Source organism: Hemibagrus wyckioides, linkage group LG22, assembly GCF_019097595.1.
Source record: "Hemibagrus wyckioides isolate EC202008001 linkage group LG22, SWU_Hwy_1.0, whole genome shotgun sequence".
Classification (NCBI taxonomy): Eukaryota; Metazoa; Chordata; class Actinopteri; order Siluriformes; family Bagridae; genus Hemibagrus; species Hemibagrus wyckioides.
The window spans coordinates 9,727,503-9,742,199 of NC_080731.1; the positions used below are offsets into that span (position 1 = coordinate 9,727,503).

The following is a 14,697-nucleotide window of genomic DNA, read 5'->3' on the forward strand; positions in this document are numbered from 1 at the left end:
CAGTACCAGAAAGTGTGGAAAGAATTCATATTATTATGATATACAATTTAATATTATTAAGGATTATAGTACCATGGATATCAAGTTACTTATCATTTCATTAAAATGTAATTAAACAACATGTACAAGCAGGCTAAATAACAAACCTTAAGATATTTGACTGTGTACTGTGTAAGCCAGTAGGCAAGGTTAAGGATCCGGCTGTAAAGGGGTGTCAGAATTTCTCTCATGAGGAGTCTCAAAGGTACTACAACCGACTGTACAATAAGAAAAGATGAAGAAATGGTTGGAAACACTGTTAGCGGGTGAACAAAACTTTTTTCTCCATAAAGTTTAACATGTGAGCAGCAAACAATTGAGTCATGTCTGTGTTCTGAGGCAAACCTCACCCTGCCCATGCAACTGTTTGATCAGCACTTAAATCCAAACATGACTCAGAGGCACATTAAGTATTAACTCCTACCTCTGTGTTTATCTCATTTCTAATTTCAGGCCATAGATTGTTTTTGAAGGATCAGCTCTTTTCACAGGGACATGTTACAACAGGGATATTTGCCTGTGGTGTGCCTCTTCAGTGTTTGTTGACTAATGACTAATAGCCTTGGCTAACACACCACCGTCCATACGCACATTTTGGCCAGACTGGTGGGAGTAAATGGCCTGAAAGCCTGATTTTCTAAAAGAAAAAAGAAAAAATTCCAACAGTGCTCTTCAGTTCATGAATACAGTCTGGTTTATATGTGAAAGAACCCAGAGTTCTGAGCTGGTATTCCTGCTCAACCTTCAGGCTTAAGGGCAGCACTCACACCACCTTTCTGCTCATACATCAAGCACAGCCGCGAGCTTCAAAACATGTCTGCTTCTCATTATCGCCTGCCATTAACTGCTGTCAGTGTGTCAACATTAAGGATGAATGCCGCTCTACCTTCGCTGGCAGGTGTCTGATCTCACAGCTGATGCATGCTTGCTCTCTGTGTGTGAACTCAATCATGATGTCAATGAACCCTAAACGCTCACTTGACTCTTTAGCACCAGTTCAGTTTGTGGACCAAATTCGAATATGGGCTCCAGTTCTATTTTTAATCCTGCTTTGTCTTTATTTCATGAATTCACCAGAGTCATCTCTCCAGACAATAAAAATGCAATCTAGCCCTGTGGAATCATTCTATTGCTTTATAAAGATTGGTCTATATGCAGCATTGTCAAAATGATAAAACTCTCTTTAGAAGATATAATATTCCAGCCTGGTGAGAATAGCATTGGCCATACAGTTCATACCACAAAAAAGTGTCAATGCTGAACTCAATTAGCTCACCCTTATTTAGCAACATTTGCCAAGATAGCCAGCTGCCAACTAGACCCAACTAAGTGCTTAAATTAATACTATATGACTTTTGTATCCACCCCCAGGTTTCTAGCAAACATTAGACTAATGCTAGTATACAAATCGAACAATGTAACTAAAATGCAAGCTCTAGCAAGATAATATTCATCTATCCATTCATTCTTTTCCAATAAGGGCTTTATCTTCTCAGGGTCATGGTGGATTGAAAGCACATCCCAGGAACACTGGGTGTCACACACATACACACACACACCTAGGGGCAGCTTTGCCATGTTTTTGGGAGACTGAAGAACCCAGAGGAAACCAAAGCAGACAATAGGGAGACCCGCAAAACTCCATACAAGGTCCCCAGTAACCTGTGGATGTTAATGTTCATTATACAAGATAACTGTCCTAACCAGTAGCTAAAGTCAAGGAATTGTCAATCAATTAAATTATATGTTCACAGCCCAGTACTCCTCATTTCCTCTCTCTGGGGGAATCAGTAAAGCTTTGACAACTGACCCGTCACTTGGGAAACATTAGGGAATAAATAGAGAAGGAATTGAGCAAAGTCACTAAACGTCATTGTAAGTGCTACATGTGAATGAGCTATAATTACTCTTTATTTGTTAGGTAAGACAGCATGATCCTTGTTGCCTGTTCTACCTTGTCTCCTCTTGCCTGTTGCTCAACAATTGGCCTCTTCTAACTGTTGACTCAAACCTTCTGAAGTTGTAACCTCTGCATCAGTATCTGAAGCAATCCGAGAAGGCCTTACCCTACGAAGATTAATCCTGACTTTGAACAACAAAGAGCTGTTAAATTCATAGCATTAAACTGTATTTATGCATCGAGTTACAGGTTTAGACACTGAAACTCACAGCTGATGGATTAGTCTTGAATTAATTTCTCTTCAGTATGATTTCTTCACGTTAATGTGGAGAGCTTACCACGATTCAACGTCCTAATTAAAGTCATTTGTATTCCAGAGCCAGGGAAAAAAAAAAAAAAGACGCTAAAGATCTATGATAATTGCAGGGATACTCACACTTACATCTGTTCTCTTTGAAAGTCTCAAACAAACATGGGCAAAATAACGTTAGCATATGTGCCATTTGCTAAACCCTTTATCTCTGTGGCTGATGTTTCAATTACAGACTTGTGATGAAATATGCTCATTATGCTGAAAGCTGGTACCCATTGTCTTGGAAACTGCTTTTGAAAACCCGTAACTGCCAGCTTCAATTTGCCTTTCTGAATGTCACTCAAACACTGAGCAGGGAAAACGAGGGCTCTCTGATGCCTAGAGCTAATGAGCAATGATCGCAATTAAAGCTACCATCAAGAGGGTCACCGCAGTGGTTTTGTATTTTCACAGTTTTAACCGTTATTAATTGCAGTGGCTACAGTGGTTTTGTATGTGTGGAAAAGGAACACAATGAAAGCAGGAGAGAAAAGAACCTGCATTAACTAGCAGCAGGAAACAGTACTGCCGTTCTTGTCAATAGTACCATTCAGGATGTCAGGCTATTTTATAGAAAGGGAAATGATAAGGTTGTACTCTAAGCATTCAGAGCCATGCTAATAAACACAATGTGAGAAATTTAAGCTGGAAGATCAGGGCTTCAGAGCAACACTGAGTTTTAATTAACAACTGTCTTATTTTTATGGGAGGCTGGCATTTGCTTTAACATGCAATTTAAAGTTCATGAGGAAAGAGCTGAGCAAGAGAGGAAACTTGCTCCCATGGCACTGATGTTCCCCATAAGTACTCTCTCTCTCTCTCTCTCTCTCTCTCTCTCTCTCTCTCTCTCTCTATCTCACTCCAGGAAGCTTTCTGTTGAACCCCAAGATGATCTTTATTCTCCACTGACCCTGGATATATTGCTAATTAAGGTCCCAGAGCAGTGGGGGAAGGAGGTTCAGGAAGATGAAGAGTTCAGCTAGTGGGTGGTCAACGTAGGAGAGCTGAGAATCCTGGCCGAACGCCAGTGTGTGCTGTTAGATGAAATTGATTTGAAGAGTAGGGGGAGAGCGGGATACAGCCTAATAGAATTAAGTCTGACAAAAGCGCTGACCTGGAGGTTAGATCCGAGGGACAGTGACTCTACAAGGTCAGGCAATACACATAGTGTATTCTAGCAAGTCAGGGAAAAAAAAACAAAAAAAAAAACGAGAGGACACGAAAAAAGAAGTGAAGTGACTGTTGTTCCGTAGGACAGATTAAAGAATTCAGGATGGATGAAGAAAATGTACTATACTAGATCCAGAGCCAGCATTGTGTTTCAGCAGAGTTGAAAAAATATTGTTGCTGGGATGACAATCTATTAAAAAAAAACCTGGCTAAAAGTGTAGGTTTTAGAACAGTTCTCTTATTTGCCTTTAAAAACACATGCATTTATGCCTTCATGAGGCTAAAGGCAGCTTATTGGAACAGAGACTAGCTACACGGATAAAAGGGGTGAGTTTCATAGATTCATGATTTTATTATTGCTCTCTGGTCTGATTACTTTAATGATGCATTTATTCCATGGCGCTAGTCCAAAATAGTCTGAAACCCTCTTATTTATAGACATAAACTAATCATTGTCTGTTAAAAGATGTTAAAAAGGTAACTGTTGTCACCATTCGGTTATGTTAGTCAATTATCTGGACCTTTGTAAGCAAGGAATTTTATGTAACTGGACAAAAAAATTTCAGCTGAATATATAAAACTGAGTGTCTAAGTGTCATTTTGAAAGGTGAATCTTTCTTTCTGGTATGGACTGCATCAGTTAATTCACTCCTAGAAGTGACTCAGTCTCACAGAAAAGACGTTTTTCAGGTAAATTATTTGCAATAACTCCTATACATTGAATAGCAACATTCTGGCACAACATATCAAGCTTTCACTCAAATGCTCTGTTCTATCATGTGGTAATGCAGATTTTTTTTTTTTTTACCAAATACGAATACAGGAGATTTCCACTTTTTTGAAAATATGACTTGTAATGAAGAGAAAATTCATGTCATGAGTCTAATGAAATTCCGTGAAAAGCTCTTCTTTACACACGAAGTCGGCAACACTCAAAAAAAAAGATTTTTTACAGTCATGTGGTCGAGGTTAGCTCGGTTAAAATACAAACATTTATTTTATAAAATGGCATACATTGAAAACTTAGAGCAGTTGAGTAAAAGTTTGATGCTACTTTCAGAACATTTAGATTAAATATATAGAAGATTCTGCAAATACGTTGTTTTGTGTTGTTTTTCTGTAAGACTGGGATGGCCTGAAAGAGCAGGTATAACCAAACAAAAAAGACGGTAAAAATAAAAATAAACAAAGAGAAAATTATGATTTTAACTACAGTAACACAAACAATTACACCAACAACATTAAACATAATGAATAAATAATTTGCCATCCAAAGATTTAAAAGTCTTCCCCAGGAACACAGGAGGCAGGAATAGGCAAGGCAGGAACACTCGAGGAAGGAAGCAAGATCATCACAGGGCATAATACACACTCATTTATTTAGGCCTATAAATCATTTGGTTAAACTACACCTTTAAAAATGTTGGCTATTGAATCAACAGTATCTTTTTCACAAAGTGAAGTCTACATTTTATAGGATACAAACCACAGTTTTATGAAGTGTCCTAAGATTTATGTTCTGTTATTTAGAGAATTAAAAAACAACGTGAAAACTTGCCAAATCTAATATCTGTGTGTATCTAATCCCATTATGCATGCACATCTTTTCCTCTATCCAAAAGCAAAGACTGCTAATAAGGAATGTGAAATATGAAAGAAGGAAATGACCTCCGTCTCTTTATTAAAACACATGATTTTGCACTCCCACGAAGCCTTAAGCTCCTACTAACTAGCGCTCACTTTTATCCTTCGGTTTACTTTAAATGCCAGGATCTAATTTAAGCATCTGAAACCATAACAAAAATCATATTTTGGAAGTGCATTTGATGGAATAGACTGGGCTCTCGGACTTGAGAGCAATAAAATGTGCTGCAGTAAAGCCACGCTCCATTTCTTAATGGCTCAATACACAATGCAATTTGAGAGGAAGACAGTTTTCACAGCTTTTTTGTTCCTCATTCAAGAGCAATAATACGGTCCACAGGTAGAGCAGCCCATCATGGCCAATTGTTTCCCTTGCGTATGCTTCATCTAAGCTGGTCTAAGACCTTTTCAGCCTCATTGAACATCAATGGCCCCCTCCTGATCCCTGCTTACCTTAACATCATACGCAGCGATACTGCAGCACCACACATAGGTGAAAGAAAAGAGAATGCACAAAGACAAAGAAATATTATACAGCAATAAAATTATTAGCCTTGCTTCATTTATTTTTATGAAAATGCAGGAGCAGTATCTTGTATGATGTCTTGGTTGGGACTAAGCTCAGTGTTGTTTCTGGGCACGTATTCCCTGTGGCTATGTGGCCTTCCTCTGGGTTCTCTGGTTTACCTACACTATACTAAACAGCACCTTAGTGCCAATGAGTGTGTGAATGTGTGTGTGCATGGTGTATTATTGTCCCAATCAGGGTCTATTTCTATCTTACACCAGGTGTTCCTGGGAATGGCTCCAGGTCCACTGTGACTCTGATAAGGAAAGGCTGTTACTGATGGATGGATGGATGGATTAATGATTGGATGGATGGACAGATGGTAATACTTCAGGGCAGTGTTCATAGTGCTCCAGAACACCTGCATATGCTCCTCATGACTTCAAATATAATCCTAAATAAACATTTACAATGGCTTATAAATGTGTAAGGTGTAATCGGTCATAAAGAAAGCTTTCAACAATTTCATTACATATTAAACACTTTCCAGGAAGAGAATTTTTTATTTATTTATTTATTTATTTGTCATACTCACATAACGGTTATGGTGTGGCCTGTTAAACAGCAAAACAAACAAATCTAATTTAGGTTCAGGAAATTTACATAAATACATTGACATTTCCTTTAGCATTCATTAAACTATTAATTAGAATCAGAAAGAAGAAATTTGAGTACATAACACTACAGTTATAATGTCTAGTGCCTGAACTAGAGTGTGCACTTCTATTTATTGCTTAGTTATTGCCTACTGCATGTAATTGGGTCCCACTGTTATCACTTTCTTGTATTGAAAATGTCTCATTCACTTTCGCCAAGCAAAATGTTCACTTCCTTAACAATGATTGAGGATCATGATGTTTGGTCAGCACTATAGGTCCTGGTCTGTATGACAGTAGTTCTAAATGTAATGATCTGACTCTTGCTTATTAATAAAAAATAAAAAAAAAAGCTGGATTAATAACAATTAAGGAAGCTATAACGGTATTCTTGGCTTTTTTTTTTTTTACCGCTACGAGGTACATTTCAAATACTGGTTTTAAAAAGTAGGTCACTAGTAATAAAATAAGGATGTCAATCCATTCAAACAGATTGCTCTTTGCGTAAATTTATAGTGGTGGTGACTACAATATCCATTTATCTCTATTACACAAGCCTAAGATTCAAAGTGATTTGTCGCTGCCGAATTTTGAATCATATTAGTGAATCTTCAAGCTCCATTAGTCTGAATGAATGATGGGTCTCCAAGAGTCTGGAGGCAGTATTAGTTATGTTGCAACAGCATCTGGATATCCACTTTCTTTCCAATAAATGGAACCCCTCTTATATTAAAATTGACGTTGCTGTGAATCACTCTCTTCCTGAGCTATGGAAGGTCCTCCAAAATGCACTCAACTCAGTGCAGCCACTTCATCATCTCCCGTATGACACGCCGCTGCATTAATACTGTCGGGGTCAGACGTTGTGGACTCCATTGTGGTCTGCCAAGCAGCGTACATTCTGATCATTATACCAAATTTATTAACTGGCTTGCAATCACTGGTATAAATATACTATATAATACAGTATATAATACTATATACTACAGATTTACTCCCAAACCATATAATGCAGTGACGCAAACACTAAATATCATCGTTTTTATTTATTCTGGATTTTTGACTTCTCGCCTGTATATTATTGTCCCTTGTTAAAGTTAGAAAAAACTGATACAAACTAATAAAAGAAAATGATAATAATAAAAACAGCTAAACATATTGGTCATATTTCCCATAACAGTAAACAGCCTCTATAACTACTTATATGTTGTTATAGTTATATATAAAACCTGAGCATAGAATTTTATAATATATGTATATATATATATATTATACTATATAATCATAAGAACCCTGTAACATTTCCTATGAAGCCTGTCATCCTTTATTTAAAAAAAAGCCATAATAAGTTCAATAATGTAGCACCAATTACTTTACAATGCCTGCCCTAAGTCTGTATAAATGCTCATTGCTTTATAAAGTATAACTATATGGCTTTATAAAAACTAATGACATTAATACAGTCTGTTCATGAAAACAGTGCAGAGGTTATACGTAGTGCAGTTCAGAGTTAGTGTTTGCAATATGTTCATGAACAGATTATAATGCATTAGGTGAAGTGATATTACAAAGTCGTGCACTTGTGTATGTGATTTATGAGCCGTTGTGAAACGTTATGACAACACTCATTTATAATGCATGATATAGGTTTAGGTTTTCTGAGGAAGTGTTAGAATACCGCAGTCACTAATAGCATTTGAACTTTTGTAGACATTTAAACATGAGCTAAAAGAAAACAATGGTGCTTGGAATAATGCTTAAAGCAGGGGCTATGTTATAGGGAATTATAGGGAACTGATACAGGGTATCAGTTCTAAACCCATGCTTTATAAATGTCTTATGAGCATCTATACAAGCTTTTTGCCATAAATGTTGTACTATTAACGCTAGATGGTACTGTAAATGCATTATCGCAAAATAATGAATTTAATACAGTAAAACCTTTATATTTATTCTTGGTCTTGTTTGAGAGTAGAGACTGAAATATTTATATTTTGTTCTTAAATTTTCATCAAGGTAAGTGTTGAGCCGGGACTATCCTTCTGATAAAGAAATATGGTGTGGATGAATCCCCCATCTATTTTACTTTCCACATAACCCAATTGCTATATTTATCATTTTTAGTAAAAACACTGTGAACTGGGAAATTCATCAACACTTCACTGTGACATCAGGCAGAAAAATAACAGTGACTCCTCTGCGTGACAGTGGCCTCGACTCAGCCCAGTGAGGCTCCAATTTTTTATCAAGATTCATGGCTAAGCCTTCATCACCAAGCCCACTTTAATTTTCCTGTTCCACTTGGTCTAAGTGAGAAAAATCAGTGTTCAAAAAAAAAAATAAAAACCCTCTCACGGTTCCAATATCCTGATACATTGCTACGGCCGAAATGCTTTCTTCAGAAAACAATAAGCTGCTAAGCCATATGCCTTCAATATTTATGCTTACAAAAACGAATAAATAAGTTATGAATCCCACATCAAACTATCAATCTGTTCCGCTTTAATCTCAGCATTTCCATGCTCAAATATATACCCCAGCTCAGGCCTCCAAATGCTCTAGTGGCAATTCCCTGTCTAGGATCACGTTAGATGAGGTGTTGGCGTGCTGAGTTGTGCCCTCAAGCACTCTATTTGGACAAAATGGCACTACACAGTGTCCCCCAGAAACCACCCACACTCCCACCCTCACCCGAGCAAGCGCACACACACACACACACACACACACACACACACACACACTGCACAGCCTTTTCTTGCCACAGACTTCACACATCTCAAGGATTTTCTCATGCAATATACAACAACAGAACAGCATGTCTACATCAAAGTGCTCCACAGAGGATGCTGCGCCACAATACGACAAGAAGAGGCCAAAAAAGAGGGATCTTTCAGTTCCAGCTGGCGCTAATTCATGCTAATAATTAAAGGAATTGCACATAAATTTTCGCAAGGGACAAATTATATTGCAACATACACAACAAAACATCACAGCGTGAGTTATTGATGAAAACAATTCTAATGGGAAAATGAGGACAGGGCAAAAAAGTCACCAAACATTGTGCAGCTTTCTAGTGCAGAGAAGTATGGTAATAAATTGGTTTGATCACAACAAGGATCTCTGATACCTGCGTTATTTGATGAGTTATTAAACATCTTTCTTTTATCAGTCCTGAGTCATGTTAATATAGATGGTGAGGTTGGTCACAACAACCAAATTAAATATCTAAATAGGAGTTTAACAAAATGACACTATATGTATCTGAATACATATCTGTTTAGTGCACCGTATCCATATAGTATCTATTTTTGTATCTATATCTGTATTTACATTTTAACAAGAAGCACACATGGCCTGTGTACTTGTTTGCAATATTTTTTAACAAATTTAGTTTACTCTATTTGGCAAAAAGAAAAAAGACAAAGCTTTATTTACACCACTGTGACCCTGACCCGGCAATCACTAAGAATAAAATGAAGGATCTTTATAAGTACATTACACAGTGACATCTGTTCGTGCGAATATATGTCTTCAGCTCTTCCTTAGCTTAATAACTGAAAGGCTGCATAAAGGTAAATCTACAAAACCTACAAGATATTTAACCAACTTTTTTTGAAGAACCTGTTTAGACAGCTAGAACAGTTAGCCATGTTTTACAAGACAGAAGCAGTACAAGATGAACAGATGATGACTAGTCTCATGACTGCCTACATCTATAACCTTGATGACCAAAATCCTGCACAGAAATATTTCTTGAGGTTCTTACCTTTGACCTGTACACCAATTCGGAAGTAGACATCTGCGGTGCTGAGGTAGCGCTCCACCAGAATGTAGTACCATTGCTCCCAAGACAGCAGTGGCACCTCCAGCTCACATGGCATGTTCTCTCTGCAGTCCACAGCACTGGAGTTGTGGACAGGTGGAGCTCTAGCTCTCAACTTCAACAGAACTGGGCAGCTTTCGCCGCTCCTGTTCCGGGTGCTGCAGTCCACCAGCTGAACCTTTACTGAAGATATGTAGCTGGGGATAAATACTCTGTAAGACAAACAGGAATTAAACTCAGGTGGTTTGTTTGGTAGGTTTGGACACTGCACCATGCAGAACGTTCCACCATAATAATTGTGACTGTATGTATGTAAGTCCATGCCTATGACACTATCCTGCAGCATATTATTATTATTATCCAAATGCCAGCAATTTGTGAGGCTGGAAATTCTGCTTACCACATCATATAGACCATTGACATCACTGCAAATATAATCAATATCTATATATTTTTGTTTTTCATTTCATTGTCTGTACCGCTTATCCGATCTATCCTCGGGTCACGGGGAGCCTGTGCTCAGGTGTCATCAGGCATCAAGACAGGATACACCCTGCCAACCCATCACAGGGCACACTCACATTCACTCACGCAATCACACACTACAGGCAAATTTAGAGAGTACAGTCAGCATAGTAGCATGTCTTGGACTGTGGGAGGAAACCGGAGCACCCGGAGGAAACCCACCAAGCACGGGGAGAACATGCAAACTCCACACACACAGTGAGCGGGAGCGATATCTATATACACATTCAGTTTTTAAATCACTAGATATAAATCAGACATGTATGCTTGTATTTGTGTATCTACAAAGAACATATATCAGTAAGCTGGGGTTGATGGCAACATATCATAATATAATATATAAAAGTATAATCCTTTCAGGAGATGCATCCACCTCCTAATGATAGTATGTGAACATGATGTGAACGTTATGCATACAGACATCAGAAGTTTTAAAGAAAACGTTTCGAATTTATTGACCAGAAATATTGAGAATTCAGTAAATGAGCATGCTATTTTCAGAGCCTCGCACATGTTCAGCAATAGAATAGTCTGACTGACAGTGCAATCTAAAACAGCTGTAAGAAATAAAGCATGCCAGACAGAAGGGAAAAGATGGAGGCTAAAAAGATAAAGCAATACTCTTTTGGATAAAGAAATCTTTTGGATGGTTATGTGTCCAAATGCACCAAACCCAGTAATTAGAGTCCACAAAACCTGACAGCTGGCAAGTCATGGCCACATACTGCTGACAATGTTGTCAACACTTCACTGGGATACTAGCTAGCTGCAGTGCCACAAAATATCAGTGGCATGCCAGGCATATATGTTATACATATTATATATGTCTTCATAATTGATTTAAATAACTGCTTAGGTACGTGCATATACTGTAGGCCATGTGAACAACTACTTTTGCTATTATTTACAGTCTCTGAGCAGTCAGAAGAGGTAATAACATTACTGGAGTCAGCCACAGTTATTGACGTTATTTTGGGGGAACTTCTTGGGAAAATGAAATATACTGTAATAGTATTACTGTTAATTCAATTAGGATCATCAAAACAATGTTTTCTTTGAGGAGGTCTCCAGCATCACTGCTCAAACTGGACTGGTCAGTTGCATGAATTTCCTGGGCTGAAAATAAGTCCTGGGCTTTAGATCAAAATAAATGCGGTTTAAGAGGCTAAAATTCCTTAAGATGTTCTCCAGCATGCATTTATTAATAGATGTAATAGGCTTACGCTTGGAGTAATATATAAGGAAGGGTAACACAGGAAACCGAAATCCATAACCTGCTCATGAAGGGAATACAAAAATACCTAAAGTTCTATATAAAAGATGAATAACATTGATTATCTCAAAACAGTGGCATGTGTCAAGGGGTGGGATATATTAGGCAGCATAAGTGAACATTCAGTTATTAAAGTTGGAAGCAGGAAAGCGTTTATACAACTATTACGCAAGGCATAGATATGGGTGTGATGTCCATGAATTTGGCCATATAGTGTATATCATGTTCTTATCTAATGTTGACATTATTTTAATTGTGTTATGTTGAAGCCTAAACAGAAGCATAACTGGATTTCATGTTATTCATAGACATAAACTAATTACAGACCTAGGCGATTTCCCCGTTTTTTCCACCCATGACACAGTTCATTCTGTCTCCACTTTTGTAGCATGGTAATTAAGCAATGTGAACAAGGCATCAAACACTTAATCAAACAGAACACAATTTGTTTACATGATCCATCACAACCGTTCCAGTAAACAGAGTTCTTTGAATTTAAATTGTCTCTTTGGAATCTGCTCCCATTTCATTCAGGCTTAAATGATGTATTGCTATTTCCAATTTTCTGCACCGTTATGTTTATTTCACAAGTAATTAAATAATTTCAATTTCTGAGTAATGTTTATTCTGGTGAAAAGTTTATTAAATTGTTTAGTGAGCCTGACATGATCTTGATTCAATGCTCATATTTAGACAAACTATTTGGAAAAGGCTGCATCCCCCCCCCCTTTTTTTTTATTTATAATTGTGGCATATAATAGAATTTTGATTTCAGGGTTATCTATGGTGAATTAAATAAATAAAATAATTATTTGTTTCTGTATGAATAAATCGTTTAAAATAATGAGAATTTGAGTGCTAGTAATTAAATATGCCATGCTTGTGAACACATTTGTTTATAAGGCTATATACAGCACAAAATAATGCCAGTGTGGTCCTAGAGCTGCCTCTTTGTCCTGACTGATTAAATATTAGGTGTCTGCATGTATTTTTTTTTCCTGTTTTCAGAATCTAGGGCACTACAGAGGCTGAAGGTTTCCTCTAAGCAGATATTTTATTGACAGCTGCCAGAATGTGAGGAGAAGCTCACCAAAAATATTCTGACATAAAAATCCTGGACTCTACTTTTAGTCCATTTATCGTTTTATAGACTGAAACCTCCAAATAATAATCAGTGCTTTCAAAACCAAGGAATGTTATTAAAATATGATTTATGTTCTCTATATCAAAACTATTTTATTGCATGTTTTGAAGGTGAAAAAAACAACAACAACCAGATATCATGAACACCAATTACAAAAACAAAGGCAATATGGTGATATTTCTATTTTGTTGAATTTCCTGCACAGGAAAAAGGTATAAACACTAACCCTTCATGTGTTTTGGTGTTGTAAATTGAATTGAAGTGTTCAAAGTTTCACACTCTTTATTTTTCGAGGTTATGCACTGCTCTGATTTCACACCTATGTCTCTTAGATGCTTTCATTTCTATTTTAAGAAAGTGCTGCTTGCTATTTGAGACACTAATTAATATTTGAACATAATAATGATGGAGGCCCATGAAAGAGAACAGAAAAAGATGTGCACAGAATGATGAAGAGAGTGTGTGTGTGTGCGTGTGGTACAGACATCCTGCTGTTAGTATGCTGAGCAGTGCTGCAAATGGCAGAAGCGTCCTTATCAGCCTCATTGAAGCACTGGAACCTAAAATAGATATCAGACTCATGATTGTGGAGACTACCTGCAAAAAAAAAATGAGCCTTCAGCATCATCATATCGGGGACCAATCGCTCATTCCTAGCTGGGCTGCTGCCTGAGTATATTTGCATGCTTGTGTGTACTCATCTATCTGCATTTGTATATGTGCTCATCTGTCTGTTTATTTAGACTCCCTGTGATGGTGTGCAATATTAAAATGTCCACTCACTTGTAGAGAACAGATCTGTTGTGACCTGGAATCATCTGGTCTATGAAGTAGCCAGGGTAGAGCACGGAAATCCCGATAAGCCTCTGGACTATGAGCTGAGGCTGGAAGAGGTACTGACACTCTTCATGAAGACCCTAAAGAGGAAGAGGGAAAAAAAACCATAAGTAAGCTGTCCTGATCACTTGTGCCTGTGCTCGGCTGTGAAATGAGATAAAAGCAAACATCAGGACCTACTGAGACCGAGTTACTGTCTTAACTAGAGGCACCATCATGTTCCATAACTGTCAGCTATCACTCTGTTGTGTGACAACACCTTTGCGTTGCATGCTGCTTCGCAGTTCACACTTCACATGGCAGAAACAGATCAAACACACGGCTAGCATCAACTGACACATGCGCTAGTTACTTTGCAAGAACATTGAATCCTCGACATTTGAGCTGTTATACAACAAAGTAATGAGTTATTCATCCATTTTTGTGTAATGGAAGCATCTAGAAGGATTGCCTGTTTTCCGTTGAAGCATTATAACCATTATAGCAGGAATTGGCAAGATCTGCTCACAATGAGAAAAAAATAAAGAAGGATTTTAGTCTAATTAGTCAAATAGCCATGTGCTTATACCGGCACCAACAAGACAATGACATTTTCCATGAGAGTTGGCAACTGGTAATTCTGTGAAGTAGGAATCAAGCAACCCGGAAAGGTTATTCAGAGTTTATGCAAGTAAGAACAAAGCGATGTGACAACCAATAAGAATGTGAGAGAGGATAGATAGAACTGTGTCAGGGGTTTCGTCCACATAGATTTGCTGTTAAATGGGTTGTTTTGCATATGTTCTGCAATTGGCTATGCAGTGTGTGTGGCCGTATCACACTATTC

The 14,697-nt window shown here is 37.6% G+C and overlaps 1 protein-coding gene across 2 annotated transcripts in view; it reads right to left on the minus strand.

Moving 5' to 3' along the window:
- Window positions 1-14,697, minus strand: part of tmem8b (transmembrane protein 8B) — a 128,593-nt gene that overhangs the window by 47,794 nt on the left and 66,102 nt on the right. For both annotated transcript variants that reach the window (XM_058375204.1, XM_058375203.1), the window contains 2 exons: window positions 13,818-13,951; window positions 10,036-10,304 (listed from right to left, as the gene is read on the minus strand). In XM_058375204.1, the coding sequence (XP_058231187.1) occupies window positions 10,036-10,304; window positions 13,818-13,852 (304 nt within the window). In that variant the 5' untranslated portion in view covers window positions 13,853-13,951. The remainder of the gene's footprint in view (window positions 1-10,035; window positions 10,305-13,817; window positions 13,952-14,697) is intronic.